This window comes from Aotus nancymaae, unplaced genomic scaffold, assembly GCF_030222135.1.
Source record: "Aotus nancymaae isolate 86718 unplaced genomic scaffold, 86718_ANA_hifiasm-v0.15.2.pri h1tg000008l, whole genome shotgun sequence".
Lineage (NCBI taxonomy): Eukaryota > Metazoa > Chordata > Mammalia > Primates > Aotidae > Aotus > Aotus nancymaae.
In genome coordinates this window covers 4,099,114-4,117,348 of record NW_026988419.1, presented here as the reverse complement: position 1 = coordinate 4,117,348, position 18,235 = coordinate 4,099,114, and the positions used below count along the sequence as shown (strand labels likewise).

The 18,235-nt window shown below is 37.4% G+C and overlaps 1 protein-coding gene across 3 annotated transcripts in view; it reads left to right on the top strand.

The window, feature by feature from the left end:
- The window catches only part of LOC105704694 (nuclear body protein SP140-like), an 84,100-nt gene that overhangs the window by 34,713 nt on the left and 31,152 nt on the right, over positions 1-18,235 (top strand). For all 3 annotated transcript variants that reach the window (XM_064372912.1, XM_064372913.1, XM_064372911.1), the window contains exons 13-14: positions 6,592-6,678; positions 7,630-7,689. In XM_064372912.1, coding sequence (XP_064228982.1) covers positions 6,592-6,678; positions 7,630-7,689 — 147 coding nt within the window. The remainder of the gene's footprint in view (positions 1-6,591; positions 6,679-7,629; positions 7,690-18,235) is intronic.

Sequence of the window (18,235 nt, the reverse complement as noted above, 5' to 3'; positions counted from 1 at the left end):
TCATTAGGGTTTTTAAGGTAAACAATCATATCGTCAGCAGTAACTGTTTGACTTCCTGTTTACTGATTTGGATGCCCTTTATTTCTTTCTCTTGTCTGATTGCTCTGGCTAGGACTTCCAGTACTATGTTGAAGAGGAGTCATGAGCATGGGCATCTTTGTCTTGTTCCAGTTCTCAGAGGGAATGCTTTCAACATTTCCCCATTTAGTATTATGTTGACTCTGGGTTTGTCATAGATGCTGATTTTGCTGAGAGTTTTTAATCATGAAGAAATGTTGGATTTTGTCAAGTGCCTTTCTACATCGATTGAAATGATTGTGTGATTTTTGTTTTTAATTCTGTTTATGTGGTGTTTCACATTTATTGACTTGTGTATGTTAAACCATTCCTATGTTAAACCATCCCTGTATCCCTGCTATGAAACCTACTTGATCATGGTGGATTATATTTTTGAAATGTTCTTGGATTCAGTTAGCAAGTATTTTGTTAAGGATTTTAGCATTTATGTTCATCAAGGATATCAGTCTGTAATTTTCTTTTTTGGTTATGTCCTTTCCTGGTGTTGGTATTAGGGTGATGCTGGCTTCACAGAACGAATTAGGGAGAGTTCCTTCTTTCTCTGTCTTGTGGAATAGTGTCAAAAGGATTGGTACCAATTCTTTGAATGTCTGGTAGAATTCTCCTGTGAATCCATCTGATCTTGGACATTTTTTTTGTTGGTAATTTTTAAATTACCATTTCAGTCTCACTGCACGTTATTCATCTGTTCAGAGTATCTAATTCTTCCTGATTTATGCTAAGAGGGTTGTATTTTTCCAGGAATTTATCCATCTCTTCTAGGTATTCTAGTTTATGTGCATAAAGGTATTCATAGTAGCTTTGAATGATCTTTTGTATTTCAGTGGTGTCAGTTGTAATATCTCCTGTTTCGTTTCTTAGTGAGGTTATTTGGATTTTCTCTCCTCTTGTCTATAATCTTGCCAATGGTCTATTATTTTTATTTATATTTTTAAAGAACCAGTTTTTGTTTTATTTATCTTTTGTATTTTTTGGTTTCAATTTCATTTAGTTCTGTTCTGATCTTGGCTATTTCCTTTCTTCTGGTGGGTTTGGGCTTGGTTTGTTCTCTAGTTTCTCTAGTTCCTTGAGGGGCGACCTTAGAGTGTCAGTTTGTGTTCTTTCAGTCTTTTTGACATAGGTGTTTAGGGCTATGAACTTTCCTGTTAGCACCACCCATGCTGCATCCCAGAGGTTTTCACTGTCATTCACTTGGAGGTTTTTTGCCGTTCAGTTTGAAGAATTTTCTAATTTCCATCTTGATTTCGTTTTTGACTCAGTGCTCATTCAGGAGCAGTTTATTTAATTTACATGTATTTGCATGGTTTTGGAGGTTCCTTTTGGAGTTGATTTCCAATTTTATTTCACTGTGGTCTGAGAAAGTGCTTGATATAATTTAGATTTTCTTAAATTTATTAAGAGCTCATCTTATGGCCTATCATATGGTCTATCTTGGAGAAAGTTCTATGCACTGTTGAATAGAATGTATAGTCTGCAGTTACTGGATGAAATGTTCCGTATATATCTGTTTAATCCATTTGTTCCAAGGTATAGTTTCAATCCATTTTTTCTTTGTTGACTTTCTGTCTTGATGACCTGTCTAGTGTTGTCAGTGGAGTATTGAAGTTCCCCACTATTATTGTGTTGCTATTTCATTTCTTAGGTCTATTAGTAATTGTTTTATAAATTTGGGAGTTCCAGTGTTAGGTGCATATATGTTTAGAATTGTGATATTTTCCTGTTGGACAAGGCTTTTTACCATTATATAATGTCCCTCCTTGTTTCTTTTGACTGCTTTTGCCTTCAAGTTTGTTTTGTCTGATGTGAGAATAGCTACCCCTGCTTGCTTTCAGTGTCTTTTTGCATGAAATGCCTTTTTCCACCCTTTTACTTTAAGTTTATGTGAGTCCTTATGTGCTAGGTGAGTCTCCTGAAGGCAGCAGAGAGTTGGTTGGTGATTGGTTCTGTGGTTCTGTATCTTTTATGTGGAGCATTTAGGCCATTTACAATCACTTTTAGTATTGAACTGTGAGGTACCATTGCATTCATTGTGCTTTTTGTTGCCTATGTACTTTGATTTTTTTGTTCTTGTTTTTACTTTTTAACTTGTATTTTTGTTTTATTGGTCCTGTGTGATTTATGCTTCAAAGAGGTTCTGTTTTGATGTGTTTCTAGGATTTGTTTCAAGATTTAGAGCTCCTTTTAGCAGTTCTTGTAGTGGTGGGTTGGTAATGGTGAATTCTCTCAGCATTTGTTTGTCTGAAAGACTGTATCTTTCCTTCATATTTGATGCTTAGTTTTGCTGGACACAAAAGTCCTGTCTGATAATTGTTTTGTTTGAAGAGGCTGAAGATAAGGCCCCAAACCCTTCTAGCTTGTAGGGTTTCTGCTGAGAATCTGTTGTTAATCTGATGAGGTTCTCCTTTATAGGTTACCTGGTACTTTAGTCTCACAGCTCTTAAGATTCTTTCCTTCGTCTTAACTTTGGTTAACCTGATGACAATGTGCCTAGGCAAATATCTTTTTGTGATGATTTCCCTGGTGTTCTTTGTGCTTCTTATATTTGGATGTCTAGGTCTCTAACAAGGACAGGGAAGTTTTCCTTGATTATTCCCCCAAATATGTTTTCCAAGCTTTTAGAATTCTCTTCTTCCTCAGGAATACCGATTGTTCTTAGGTTTGGTCATTTAACATAATCCCAGACTTCTTGGAGGCTTTGTTCGTATTTTCTTATTCTTTTTACTTTGTCTTTGTTGGATTGGGTTAATTTGAAGACCTTGTCTTTGAGCTCTAAATTTCCTTCTTCTACTTGTTCAATTCTGTTGCTGAGATTTTTCCAGAGCATTTCACATTTCCAAAAGTGTGTCCAAAGTTTCCTGAATTTTTAATTGTTTTTTAAGCTCTCTATTTCCTTGAATATTTCTCTCTTCACTCCTTGTATCATATTTTGAATTTCCTTGCATTGGGCTTTGCCTTTCTCTGGTCCCTCCCTGATTAGCTTAATAACTAACCTCTTGAATTATTTTTCAGGTAATCAAGTATTTCTTCTTGGTTCAGATGCATTGCTGGTAAACTAGTGTGATTTTGGGGGAGTGTTGAAGAGCCTTGTTTTGTCATATTACCAGGGTTGGTTTTCTGCTTCCTTCTCATTTGGGTAGGCTCTGTCAGAGGGAAAGTCTAGGGCTGAAGGTTGTTGTTCAGATTCTTTTGTCTCATGGGGTATTCCCTTGATGTAGTACTCTCCCTCTTTTCTTATGGATGTGGCTTCCTGTGAGTCAAACTGGAGTGATTGTTGTCTCTCTTCTGGGTTTAGTGACCCAGCAAGTCTACCTGGCTCTAGACTAGTACTGGGGGCTGTCTGCACAGAGTCCTGTGATGTGAATCATCTGTGGGTATCTCAGCCATGAATATGAGTGCCTGTTTTGTTGGAGGTGACGGGGGTGCAATGGACTCTGTTGGGGTCCTTAGCTTTGGTGGTTTAATGCTCTGTTTTTGTGCTGGTTCTCCTCCTTCCAGGGAGCATCAGCTGTGGCAGGAGCTGATTATACTCCCCATAATACTATGGGGAGTAACCGGTGGCGGGTGGGGCCCTAGAACTCCTAAGGTATATGCCTTTTGTCTTCAGCTACCAGGATGGATAGGGAAGGACTATCAGGTTGGGGAGGGGCTGGGTGTGTCTGCGCTAAGACTCTCCTTGGGCAGGTCTTGCTGCAGCTGCTGTGAGCAGTGGGGGCGAGATTCCCATGTCACTGGAGTTTTGTACCTGGGAGGATTATGGCTGCTTCTGCTGAGTCATCCAAGGTTGTTGGGGAAGTGGGGGAAAGCTGGCAGCCACAGGCCTCACCCAGCTCCCATGTAAACCAAAGTGCCTGAATCACTCCCACCATGCCCCCCACAACAGCCCTCATACCATTTCCAGGCTTGAAAATCTGCCCCAGACTATCTGCCTCCCAGCTGCAGAAGAAAAGGGCTTGGTTCTTCCCCACCTGTGGAGTCTGTACACTGGATTGGCGCCCTCCCTGGAGTTCTGGCCAGGAGGCTTCTCACCTGGTTCAAATTGTTACAAAGTTCAGCTAGAGACTTTTCTCCCTGTGTAATTTTACCTCCTGCTCCTCTCCTGTTGGAGCCCTGTGGTACCAGCAGGAATGACCTGCTAGGGGACACAGCGAGCTCCTAGCACCTTTCTGCTGCTTCCTCTACCTCTGTATTTCACTCAGCTCTCCAGATTGACTCAGCTCGAGGTAAAGTCGGAAACTTCTCCCGCAAACAGACCTTCAGCTTCTCCAGTGGGGGTGTGTGCTCGGGAGAGGTGAGTCTCCCTTTCCCATTTCTGCAGTTGGGACACTCACACTTTTAGGGGGGTCTCCTGGGTCCTGCAGGAGCAGTCCACTTCCTTCAGAAGGTCATGTTGCCCAGGCTGGTCACAAACTATGGCCTGTTTTTTATGTACATACAAAAGAAAAGGATTATGATAAAGGAGATAGGGAGACAGGAAACCTGTCTGTGTCTGGTTAGGAGGTATGGGGAAGTGAGGTATACCTATTTTGTTTATTACTTGCAGATCTCAAATCATGCATAGTGTAAGTATACTAATGTTCAGGTCAACTATACATAGATCATGTGTCAGGGAACTTCTAAAATTAATCTTTCTTCTGAACACTTAATCTGGTAGTTCCATTTGCAGAATAAATCCCTATCTATTACATTTATAGAGGTTTTGTTGAAAAGAGTGTTCCTCAGATAATGGTCTGAAAGTAATAGGTTACTGGTTGAGACGTGAGAACATTCGGTGATTTTTTTCCTCTTCTTTGATAGATCTACTTGTCAAATGTGTTACTTACTTTGGACATGTCAAAAATTCCCCTTTGTAAGCCAAAGTCATCTTTAGTGAAATTTTTGCCAGTTGTGAAGAAAAGTGTAAGAGTTAGAATCATGGTGAAAGTATACAGAGGAAGTGAAAATTTTGTCAGGGGGAGATTATGGCTTTGGCAAAGACAATCCCATAACAAACAGCAAAGAGGCTACTATATTCGGTTTAAGTGTGAATGGTGTGTTGCAAATGAATGAAGCAGAGACTGTAAAGGGGACATACAATTAATCACATGATTGTAGTTGACTCCAGATTATGTACTAAACAAAATGATTTTTTTTTTCACAAATTGATAAGACACTACTAGGTGTCCTCACGAAGGTTTTGATGAAGAACCAAAGATCAAGTGTGACCAAACATCTTTGAACAGTTTGGCTACTGTCTAATGGACCCACATCCATTAGTTTTTGGGGCTGGCTTGGATTGAGGACTTATCAGACCTTGGCCACCAGCAGTTTGCTTTGCATCACTATCTTCAAACATTCAGAAAGCATAGGAAAATCAGAAACAAACACGCATGATATAAGACTTTTTTTTTGATAGAGATGGGTTTTGCTGTATTTCCCAGGATGGTCTAGAACTCCTGAATTCAAGCAATCTGCCTGCCTCAGCCTCCCAAAGTGCTGGGATTACAGGTATGAGCCACCGTAACTGGCAGAGATAAGACTTTTTAAAAATAGATGAAAGAAAATAACAGTAGATGAAGAGTAATCGATAAATATGCACATTAATTGAGAAAACATTTGCTAAGTGCTGTACTTCCAACCCCAAACATCTAATTCTATCTAATTGTATACCCATCTTTAAATAAGATAAATTCAGAACTAAGAGCTCAATGAAACAAATCAGAGTTCAAGTTGTTGTTGAGAAAGATTCACTTGGCAATAGGTCAGAAAAGTGATCTGAACTGGACACAAGTGGCCTGAGATTCATGCTTGCGGATCCAAGGGGCCCACAGGACACTCCCCAGCAAGAGTCTTCAAGATAATCTTGGCAGGAACTCCAGTTTTTGAAGGGCAAGGCTACCACTCATTATCTGAAACTAAAAGCTGACTTATTCCTTGCTAAGCAAGGCACCAGAGGGGAGGAGGCCCTGTACTTATAAGACACAGTCTCTATAGAAAAGGAAACTGCGGGTTTTTTTTAATAGAGTTTTTAGAAGCATATTGTTCAGTGACTCCAGACCTTCAGAAACAGGAGTGTTTATGAGTAATTTAGCATTTGGCCATTGATGCAGGCTTTGTGGAAGGGGCTGTTGCTGACTGGCTGGGCTTCAGATATGTAGAACTGCCACTGATGGGCTAGCTTTCAGAAATGTGGTTAGTGATATAAGTAGTCAATGGCCAATTGAGATGAGTTTAAATAGTTACTTTTTACTATTTTCAAAGAACATTTATGTTTTCTGGAATGATAAGAGTTTTCTTGCTTTACTCTAGGACTACAAGTACAAAAATAGAAGTAGAGAAAGGGAGGATGAGGTGCATAACATGGGGAGAGCATGGCTCTGTTATGTGTTAAGTCTGATTATTGGAGCAGGTATGTTTTTTTCCAGAGAGCACTTCATCTTAGCTCAGAATATCATTGTGCAGTATGACAGCACTGGAAACTCCTCTCTGGCCACTGTCTCAGGATCCTTGGACAATAATTTTCTTGTTTCTCATTAGTATCTAGTGAACTAAAAGATCACCAAATGAATGAAGAAGAAGAATCAGAAGAGCTTGCTGCTAGCCCGCTACATGAGGATGTACCAGGTAATTATGACTTAAAAATAGTGAAAATAGGAACAGAGATATGACAGGGAGGAAAAGGAGAGGAAATAAAAGAGACTTAAAGGAAGAGTCAAATATTGGGAGGAGTGGTGAAAGGAGAAGATTTCAGAGGAAAAAGTAAAGAAGGCGGGGAGCAGCAAGGGTGCAGAAAAGAGAATCATGGGGTCAAACGGAAAGTCTTCATAAATCACAGTTTTGGCCCAGGAGCAGAGCAACTAGCATGTGAAAATGAGAAGGGTTCCTGTGTCACGTGTTTCTCAGAAGAAGTGCCAGGAGGCCCAGAAGCAAGGACGGAAAGTGACGAAGGCTGCCTGAGGGCCATGAGATGGGGTGGCTCAGTGGGCCCCACAGACCCCCAGTAGAGCGGAGGCAAGTGCTCCAGTCTGTCCAGAATTCTGTTCTCAGCATTTTTTCCTTGACCTGAGCCTTTGGGGAACTGCAGGGAGGCAAGAGATCATTATAAGGTCGTATTTAAGAGGATGGGCTCTGTTAATTACATATAGATGATGTCATAGAAGTATATTCTTTGAAATAGCAGTTATCTTGTTTATTGTATTAGTATATTAAGTTACACCCAATTTTCTATGAAACCCAAGATAGCCCAGTGAACTTCTGCTGGTAGATAATAGTGTCACTTTGCTACACCTTAGAAAGGCCTTACCCAAAAGACAAGTAATCCTCGTACTTAATTGTCAGGAGGGAAGACTTCAGGTCTACTCTTCTTAGCCCAGCACGTATTTCTGATAGAAGACCCAGGGCCCATCCTAGACTCCGAGTCCTCAGTTCAGTGAGTTTTTGGTTCTTGTAGAAGGACGAGAGGAATGACTATCCAAATGTCTTTATAAACTCAAGCCTTCTATAGTATAAATTGTCCTAAAATCTATAAGTTTTTTTTATTAATTTGTTTCCTCACTACTAGTTGTTATTTTCTAGATACTGTGGATACTGGAAGCAACTCTGCTTTGGAGAGTACCAAACCCAAGAGGAAAAGAAGTAAGAATAAATACGAATTTACTTGCTTTTGGTGTTGCAAACATGTTTTTAATGCCAGAGTTTTATTTTTGTCATTGTTACTATTTCTGTTATTATTTGCAATACTGTGGTAGATAGAAGGATGGCCTCCCTAAAATGTCCACCTCCTAATCCCTGGACCTGTAACCTGCTATCTTACATGGCAAAAGGGACTTTACAGATACAATTAAACTAGGAACCTTGAAATGGGGAGATTATTCTGGATTATGTAGGTGGACCCAATCTAATCTTGTAGGCCTTAAAGAATTGAGAACTTTTCCTGGTTATGGAGAAAAGAAGATATGACTATGGAAGAATCATCAAAAACATGTAATGTTGCAGGCTTTGAAGCTGGAAGAAGGGACCAAGGAATATGGGTGACCTCTAGATGCTGAAAAGACAAGGAAATAGGTTGTCCTTTCCAGCCCGCAGAAAGGATTTACTTTAACCAGTGAGACCCATGTCACATTTCTTACTGACATAACTGGAAAAAAATACATTTGCATTGCTTTAAATCACTAAATTTGTGGCAATTTGTTATGGCAGCAATTAAGAGTAATACAGATTTTGGTACTTAGAAGTGGGGGTGTGGCTATAACATATTCCTGAAAGTGTTGGCATGCCTTTGGGATTGGCGATGGATAGAGGCTGGAAGAATTTTAAAGAGTATGATAGGGAAAGCCTATATTGCCTTGAGTAGTTCTTAGTAGAAACATGGATGCTAAAGACTGTGATAGTGAGGACTGAGAAGGAAGTGAAGAACATGGGAGAGAAAGCCTGTATTGCCTTACAGAGAAGCTGGATCATCATGAGCAGACTGTTAGTACAAATATGGAGGTTAACTGCATAACTGGTGAGGGCTCAGAAGGGCATAAGGAATACATGGAAAAGGCCTCCTTATTATATAGTGGCCTGTCCTGTACTCATGTGAAAAGCAGAACTTTCTGGATCTATAGCTAAGAAAATTTCCAAACACAGTGGTCATTGTGTGTTGTGGTGTCTTTTGCCAATTATAGTAAAATGCAAGAGGAAAGAGATAAATTGAAGGAAGAGCTGCTAAACGAAAAAGAATCAAAACTTGATGATGTAGAAAATTCTCAGCCTAACCAGGTCACAATGTGATACGATTAGGAGATTCATTGTCAGAGATGTGTGCTTGGTAGAGACAACCAAGACTTTCTGCCAGTTCCCTGGGAAGTAGTGAAAGGTCAGATTATTCATTCATAGAAAAAGTTCTTTGAAGAGATGAGGCATATGAGTCATGGGTCCCTCAGTCATCTCAGCAGAAGTCAAAAATAGATGTGTGTTGCTACAAAAAGAGTAAAATACCTAGGAATACAGCTAATTGAGAAGGTGAAAGATCCTCTATAAGGAGAACTAAAAACTACTGCTCAAAGAAATGACAGATGACACAAAAAAATGGAAAAATATTCCCTGTTCATGGATAGGAAGAATCAATATCATTAAAATGGCCATACTGCCCAAAACAATTTATAAATTCAATGCTATTGCCATTAAACTACCATTGACATTCCTCACAGAACTAGAAAATACTATTTTATAATTCATATGGAACCAAAACAGAGCCTGAATAGTGAAGACAATCTTAAGCAAAAAGAACAAAGCTACCCAACTTCAAACTATACTACAGGGCTACATTAACTGATATGGTTTGGCTGTGTCCCACCCAAATCTCATCTTGAATTGTTTCTCCCACAATTCCCACGTGTTGTGGGAGGGACCCAGTGTCAGGTGACTGAATCATGGGGGCTGATCTTTCCTGTGCTAGTCTCATGATAGTGAATATGTCTTCATGAGATCTGATAGTTTTATAAGGGGGAGTTTCCCTATGCAAGCTCTCTCTCTCTGCCTGCTGCCATCCATGGAAGATGTGAATGGATGTCTTTTTGTCTTCCCCTGTGATTATGAGGCTTCCCCAGCTACGTGGAACTGTAAGTCTGTTAAACCCCTTTTCCTGTATAAATTACCCAGTCTTGGGTATGTGTTTATCAGTAGTGTGAAAATGAACTAATACGGTAACCAAATCAACATGGTACTGGTAGAAGAACAGACACATAGCCCAATGGAACAGAAGAAAGAACCCAGAATAAGACTGAACACCTACAACTATCTGATCTTTGACAAACCTGACAAAAACAAGCAACGGCAAAAGGATTTCTTATTCAATAAACGGTACTGGGATAACTGGCAAGCCATATACAGAAAATTGAAACTGGACCCCTTCCTTACATCATATACAAAAATTATCTTAAGACAGATTAAAGAATTAAATGTAAAAGCCAAAACTATAAAAACCCTGGAAGACGACCTGTTTAAGACATAGGTACAGGCAAAGAGTTCATGACAAAGATGTCAAAAGCAATTGCAATAAAAGCAAAAATTGACAAATGGGATCTAATTAAACTAAAGAGTTTCTGCACAACAACAGAAGCTATCAACAGAGTAAACAGACAACTTACAGAATGGGAGAAAATTTTTGCAAACTATGCATCTACCAAAGATCTAAAATTCATCATCTGTAAGGAACTTAAACAAATTTACAAGAAAAAAACAAACAACCCCATTAAAAAAGTATGCAAAAAGACATCAACAGATACTTCTCAAGATAAGACATATATGCAGCCAGCAGTCATAAGAAAAAAAGCTCAACATCACTGATCACTAGAGAAATGCAGAACAAAACCACAATCAGTTACCATCTCACATCAGTCAGAATGGCTATTATTAAAAAGTTAAAAAACAACAGCTACTAATGAGGTTGCGGAGAAAAAGGAATGCTTGTGCACACTATTGCTGGGAGTGTAAATTAGTTCAACTATTGTGGAAGACAGATTGGCAATTACTGAGTATATAACCAAAGGAATATGAATCATTCTATTATAAAGACACATGTGCATGTAGGCTCATTGCAGCACGATTCACAATAGCAAAGACATGGAATCAACCTAAATGCTCAGCAATGATAGACTGGGTAAAGAAAATGTGGTCCATATATAGCATGGAATACTGTGCAACCATAAAAAAAAGAATGAGATAATGTGCTTTGCAGGGACATGAATGGAGCTGGAGACCATTATTCTTAGCCAACTAATGCAGAAACAGAAAACCGAACACCACATTTTCTCACTTATAGTGGTAACGAAATAAGAACACATGGACACAGAGGAGAACAACATACACTGAGTCCTATATGAGGGTAGAGGGTTAGAGGAGGGAGGGGATCAGGAAAAATAACCAGTGGGTATTAGGCTTAATACCTGGGTGATGAAATAATCTGTACAACAGACACCCATGACACATGTTTACCTATGTGACAAACCTGCACATATATTCCTGAATTTAAAGTATAAAAAAATCCAAAAATAGATGTGTGGATTTCTAGGAATAATCTGTGGGGAAGCTTCATGTCTAATGGAGGAAATCCCCATGATATATGCAGGAGATCCATAAGATTCTTGAAGGTTTTATACTAAGAGAAACAAAGATGTTCCTGTCCTATCTCCTAGAACCTGTAATTTGTTACTTTACATGGCAAAAGGGACTTTGAAGATGTGATTAAGTTAAGGATCTTGAGGTAAGATCACACTGGTTCCTAAAATTAGAGAACATTTCCTCCTGTCGAGAGAGGGACATGTGACTATGGAAGAATGGTCAGCGAGAATAGAGCTGGATGTGGAGATGAATGCAGGGGCCCATGAACTAAAGAATGTGGGCAGGCTTCTGCTGGAAAAGGCTCCTCTGTGGCCTCCAGAAAGGAACAAAGCCCTATAGACACCTTGTTTGATTTTAGCCCTGTGAGATGCATGTCAGATTTCCAACCCACAGAATTATGAGACCAGAAATTTGTTATTTTTTTGTCACTAAGTTTGTGATAATTTATTACATCAGCGATACCTTTTGCAATATCTTTTTTAAAAAAAGAATATTTCACCCTATATTCTTATACCTTCTAAAATAACAAGTTATATATTTTTCAAATTACTCACACCTTTATGCTGTTTCTTTTTCCGATTTTAAAATACGTGTTCCCTATGAATTTTGTTGTACGTATTTCCATATTTTTTCTATGCTTTATTAGCACATTAAGAATGCTATCTCTAAATGAATACATTTAAACTGTTACATTTCCCTTTAAATCAATATGACATGCACTAGATATTATAAACATTTAATATCTTGCCAACTTAACTATAAAAAAGTTTTATTTCATTCCTATTTTAACTTGCATTGCTTTCATTTTTGGTGCAGTTGTGCATTCTTCATTAGCTATTGGCCATTTGTGTTTCTTTTTCTATGAGTGCCTAGAACTTATATTTTGCTGTTGTGTTGTCTTGTTTTCCCCCCATGCTTTAGGACGACAGGAATACTTATATATGACATAAACTAAATGCTGCCTGTGTGTGCTGTCATATTTGATGTTAATCTTTTAGGTTTCTTTATGGTACAGGCACATCTCGTTCGATTGCACTTCGCTTTATTGTACTTTGAGGATATTGTGTTTTACAAATTGAATGTTTGTGACCACCCTGTGTCAAAAAAGTTTATTGGTGCCTTTTTTCCAACATGTGCTCACTTCGTGTCTCTGACACATTTTGGTAATTCTTGAAATATTTCAAACTTTATTATTATTGTTACATCTGTTATGGTAGTATGAACAGTGGTAACAATGATCTTTGTTGTTACTGGTGTAACTGTCTCTGGCACCACACACTGGGTTTGTATATGATAGCAAACCTAATAAATGTGTGTGTTTCGACTGCTTCACTGACCAGCTGTTCCCCTGTTTCTTTCTCTCCCTCTCCTTGACCTCCCTCTTTCCTGAGACAAAAAAAAAAAGGAAATTAAGTCAATTAATAATCTTACAATGGCCTCTAAGTGCTCAAGTTAAAGGAAGCGTCACATGTGTCTCACTTTAAATAAAAAGCTAGAAATAATGAGACTTAGTGAGGAAGCCATGTCAAAAGCCGAGGTAGGCTGAAAACTAGGCTTGTTGCAGCAAACAATTAGCCAATTTATGAATGCAAAAAAAAAGTTCTTGAAGGAAATTAAAAGTGCTACTCCAGTGAACACATGAATGATAAGAAAGCGGAACAGTCTCAGTGCTGATATGGAGAAAGTGAGTAGTCTGGATAGAAGATCCAACCAGCCACAACATTTCCTTAAGCCAAAGTTTAATCCAGAGAGAGGCCTTAACTCTCTTCGATTCTGTGAAGGTTGAAAGATGTGGGAAGCTGCATAAGAAACGTTTATAGCTAGCTGGTGTTGGTTCCTGAAGTTGAAGGAAAGAAGCTGTCTCATAACATTAACGTGCAAGGCGAAGCAGCAAATGCTGATGTAGAAGCTGCAGAAGGTTGTCCAGAAGATCTAACTAAGATCCTTGATGAAAGTGGCTACACTAAACAACAGTTTTACAGTGTAGACTAAACAGCCTTTTATTGGAAGAAGATGCCATTTAGAGCTTTTATAGGTAGAGAGAAGTGAATGCCTGGTTCCAAAACCTCCACAGGACAGGCTGAGTCCCTTGTTAGAGGCTGACGCAGTAGGTGACTTGCACTTGAAGCCAATGCTCATTCACCATTCTGAAAATCCTGGGGCCCTTAAGAACTATTCTAAGTTTACTCTGCCTGTGCTGTATAAGTAAAATAAAGCCTAGATCATAGCACATCTGTTTACGGCATGGTTTGCTGAATATTTTAAACTCAATTGTTGAGACCTACTCCTCAGAAAAAAAAAATCCTTTCAAAATATTACTGTTTTTTGACAGTGCCCTAAGTCATCTAGGAGCTCTGATGGAGATGTACAAGGTGATTAATGTTATTTCCATGCCTGCTAACACAGCATCCATTCAGCAAGCCCATGGATCAAAGAGTAATTTCAACTGGCAAGTCTTAGTATTTAAGAAATGTGTGTTGTAACTCAGTATCTGTCTTTATACATAGTGATTCCTCTGATGGATTTGGGCACAGTCAATTGAAAACCTCCTGGAAAGGATTCACCATTTTACATGCCAGAAGAACATTCATGATTCATGAAAAGAGGTCAAAATATCAACATTAACAGGAATTTAGAAGAAGTTGATTACAATCCTCATGGATGACTTTGAAGTGTTCAAGACTTCAGTGGAGAAGTAATTGCAAATGTGGCAGAAATAGCCAAGAGAACCAGAATTAGAAGTGGAGCCTGAAGATGTGACTGAATTGCTGTGATCTCATGATAAAACTTGAGTGAATGAGGGGTTGCTTCTTATACATGAGCAAAGAAAGTGGTTTCTTGAGATGAAATTTATACCTGGTGAAGATGCTGTGGACATTGTTGCAATAACAACAAAGGATTTAGAATATATTAGTTGATGAAGTAGCAGCAGGGTTTGAGAGGATCTCCCCAATAGCATTGCATGATACAGAGAAACCTTTCATGAAGAGCCAATCATTGCAGCAAACTTCACTATTGTCTTATTTTAAGAAATGTCCACAGACACCTCAGCCTTCACCAATCACCACGCTGATCAGTCAGTAGCCATCAACATCCAGGCAGGACTTTCCACCAGCAAAAAGATTATGACTCACAGAAGGCTCAATGATTGTGAGCTTTACATTTAGCAATAAAGTATGTTTAGTTAAGGCATGTTCATTTTTTTAGACATGATGCTGTTTCACAGTTAATATACTACAGTATAGTGTACACATAACGTTCATATGCACTTGGAAACCAAAAGATTTGTGTTATTTGCCTTATTGTCATATTCACTTTATTGCAGTGGCCTGAAACCAAATGTGCAATATTTCTAAGATATGCCTATGTTACTTTTATCCCAAAGAAGTTTGAAATTTTTATCTGATCAAATCTGTCAGCCTTTTCATTTATAGTTTTCCAGTTTTACATATAATTTACAAATATATTTTCCAACTCATAATTTAGAAACATGTTTACTTGCTTCTAGAATATTTGAAATACTTTTTAATGTTGAACTCTATAGCATACATGAAATTCATTTATTGATGTATGATGTGAGATAGTAATTAAGAGATATAACCCCAATAGTTTTTTTCTTCATGATTTGAAATACTGTTTTATGTACGTTTTCCAGTATATACAGATCTGTCTTATCACATTTCTTTATCCATTCATCTGTTGATGGAGACTTAGGTTGTTTCTGTGTCTTAACTACTGTGAATTATGTTGCAATGAACATGGGGATGCAGATATCTCTTTAAGATACTGGTTTCATTTCCTTTAATTACATACCCCAAAGTGAGATTTATGGATTGTATGTGTTTCTGTTTTTAACTTTATTGAGCAACCTCCATACTGTTTTCCATAATGGCTGTACCAATTTACATTCCCACTTACAGCATGCAAGGGTTCCTTTTCTCCACACCCTCACCAATACTTGTTATCTCTTGCCTTTTTGATAATTCTAACAGGTGTGAGGTGATATTTTATTATGGTTTTGGGTTTCAATTCTGTCATCATTAGTGGTGTTGAGTGCTTTTTTATAACCCATCGGCCATTTATATGTCTTCTTTGGAAAAACATTTATTAAGATGCTTTGCCCATTTTTAAATCAGGTTATGACATGTTTTTGTTTTGCTTTGTTATTGAGTTGTATGAGTTTCTTACATATTTTGGGTAGTAACCCTTATCAAATACATGGTTTGCAACTGTTTTCTCCTGTTCCATAGGTTGCCTTTTCATTTTAAAATTATTTCCTTTGCTGTACAAAAGCTTTTTAGAGTGATGTAGTTCAACTTGTTTATTTTTGGTTTTGTTGCTTGTGTTTCTGGTGTCATATCTAGAAACCAATTGCCTGGACCAACATCAAGGAGCTTTTCCTGTTTTCTTGTAGGAATTTTATGGTTTCATATCTGACATTTAAGCCATTTATCTATTTTGAGTTAATTTTTGTATATGGTGTAAGCCAAGTGTCTAATTCCGTTCTTTTGCTTGTGGATATTCAGTTTTCTAAACACCATTTATTGAAGACTGTATTTTCTCCATTATTTATTCTTGGCACCCTTGTCAAGATTAAGTGCCCCTTCTTGATGTCTGTATTCAACATAGTGCTGGAAATCCTAGTCAGAGCAAGTAAGCAAGAAAATAAAAGACATCCAAATTGGAAAGAAGTTAAATTGTCTCTGTTTGCAGGTGACATGATCTTCTATGTAGAAAACCCTATAGATTCCACCAAAAAATTATTGGAACCTAACAAATGAATTCAGTAAAGTTGCAGGATTCTATGCACTAACAATGAAAAGTTGTGTTTCTATGTACTAACAATGAACTATCCATCAAAGAAATTAAGAAAACAATCCCATTTACAATAGCAACAAAAATTAAAAAAATAGGAATCAATTTAATGAGAGGTGAAACATTTTCAATTTAATGAGAGGTGAAACATTTGCACACTGAAAACTATGACATTGATGAAAGAAATAAAAAAATATACAAATTGAAAGATATCTCATGTTTATGAACTAGAAGAATATTGTTAAAATGTCTGTACTACCCAAAGTGATCTGGAAAGTCAATGAAACCTTTATCAAAATATAAATGACATTTTTCACAGAAATAGGAAAAAATAATCCTAAAATTTGTATAGAACTATAAATGACCCCAAATAGTCAAAGTAATTTAGGGGGAAAAAAAAAGGAACAAAGCTGGAGGCATCACACTGTCTGATTTTAAACTATGTTACAAAGCAAGAGTAATCAAAACAGTATAGTACTGGCATAAAGACACACATAAAGCAATGGAATGGAATAGGGAACCCAGAAGTAAACTCATGCATGTATATTCAGGTAATCTTTGATAAGGGCACCAATAACAGAATTTTCTTTATGTAGATGTTCCACACTTTCACTTTTCTTATCTGCTTTATTGAGCTATAATTTACATGAAACAAATTCATCACCTTAAGGTATAACTGAATTTGTTTTAACAAATGTGTTCAGTTGTATAAATACCTCCACAATCATGACATGTATCATTTCCATAACCCCAAAGTCCACTTGTAGTCTTTTCTCCACTCTCTGATTCTTGACAACAGTTGATCTGGTTTTTGTTGGTTTGTTTTTTAAGAGATGGGATCTCACTGTGTGTTGCAAGCTGGCCTTAAACTCCTGGGCTCAAGTTATTCTCCTGCCTCAGACTCCCAAATAGGTGGGAATATAGGCATATGCCACCCATAAACCTAGGTTTTTTGTTTTTTTAAGTGCTAATCTGTTTCTAGTTTTGTATTTTCTGGAATTTTATATAAATGAATCCACACAGTATTGAATTCACTTATATCTAGCTCCTTCCACTTAGCATGCTTTTGAGACAATCCATATTCCTGTGTGTATCTGTAGTTACTCTATTTTTTATTACTGAAAAGTATTCCTTTATGTGGACACACCACAGTCAGTTTATTCACCTATTAATAGGAAATGAGCTGTTTCCAGTTACAGCTATTACAAATAAAGCTGCTAGGAACATGTACATACAATGTTTGGGTGGACATATGCTTTTATTTTGGGGGATGAATACTCAGGAGTGGTACTATTGGGTCATATGAACATAAATATATGTTCAGTATTTTAAGAATCTGCCAAAATCTTTTTCAAAATGGTTATGCCCTCTTGCATTCCCACCAGTAATGTGCAAAACTTCTCATTACTCCACATACTCACCAATACTTGGTAATGTTAGTCTTTTTATTTTTAGCCTTTTTTAGTAGGTGCATAATGGTATCTCATTACAGTTTTAATTTGCATTTCCCCAAAAATTAATGGTGCTGAGCATCTTTTTATTTACTTATTTGCTATCCATAGATCAAATTTGATGAAGTGACTGTTCAAAGTTTTTATCCATATTTAATAGACTATTTTTGAGTTGTAAGAGTTATTTGTATACTCTGGATACAAGTACTTTATTAGTTATAGATATTACAGTCTGTGGCTTCTCTTTTCATTTTATTGACAGTGTTTGTTAAAGAGCAAAATTTTTAAATTTTATGAAGTCCACTTTTACAGTTTTTTGTTTATAATCTGTGATTTTGAGGTCCTATTTGAGAAATCTTTTCCTACTCAAGAGCCTGTGTTTTCTTCAAGAAGTTTTATGGTATTAGCTCACACATTTAGATCTATGATTTATTTTGAGTTAGTTTTTTAAATTATAGTTTGAGCTAAGAATTGATTGCTTTTTTCTTTCTTTTTTTTTTCTTTTGCATATGGATATTCAATCATCCCACTATGATTTGTCTAAAAGTATCATTTCTGCATTGAATTAATTACCTTGACATCCTTGTTGAAAGTCAGTTGGCCATATAGGTTTAGGTCCATTACCTGACTTCTTTTTTCTATTCCATTTATCTATATGTCTATCTTTATGCCAATACACCATCTTGACTACTATAGTTTTACAAGTCCTGAAATCAGGTAGTATAAGACCTCCAATTCTGTTTTTCTTTTTCAAAATTGTTTTGGCTATTTCGGGCCTGGGCACTTTGAAGATTCTTCTATCTTGCAGC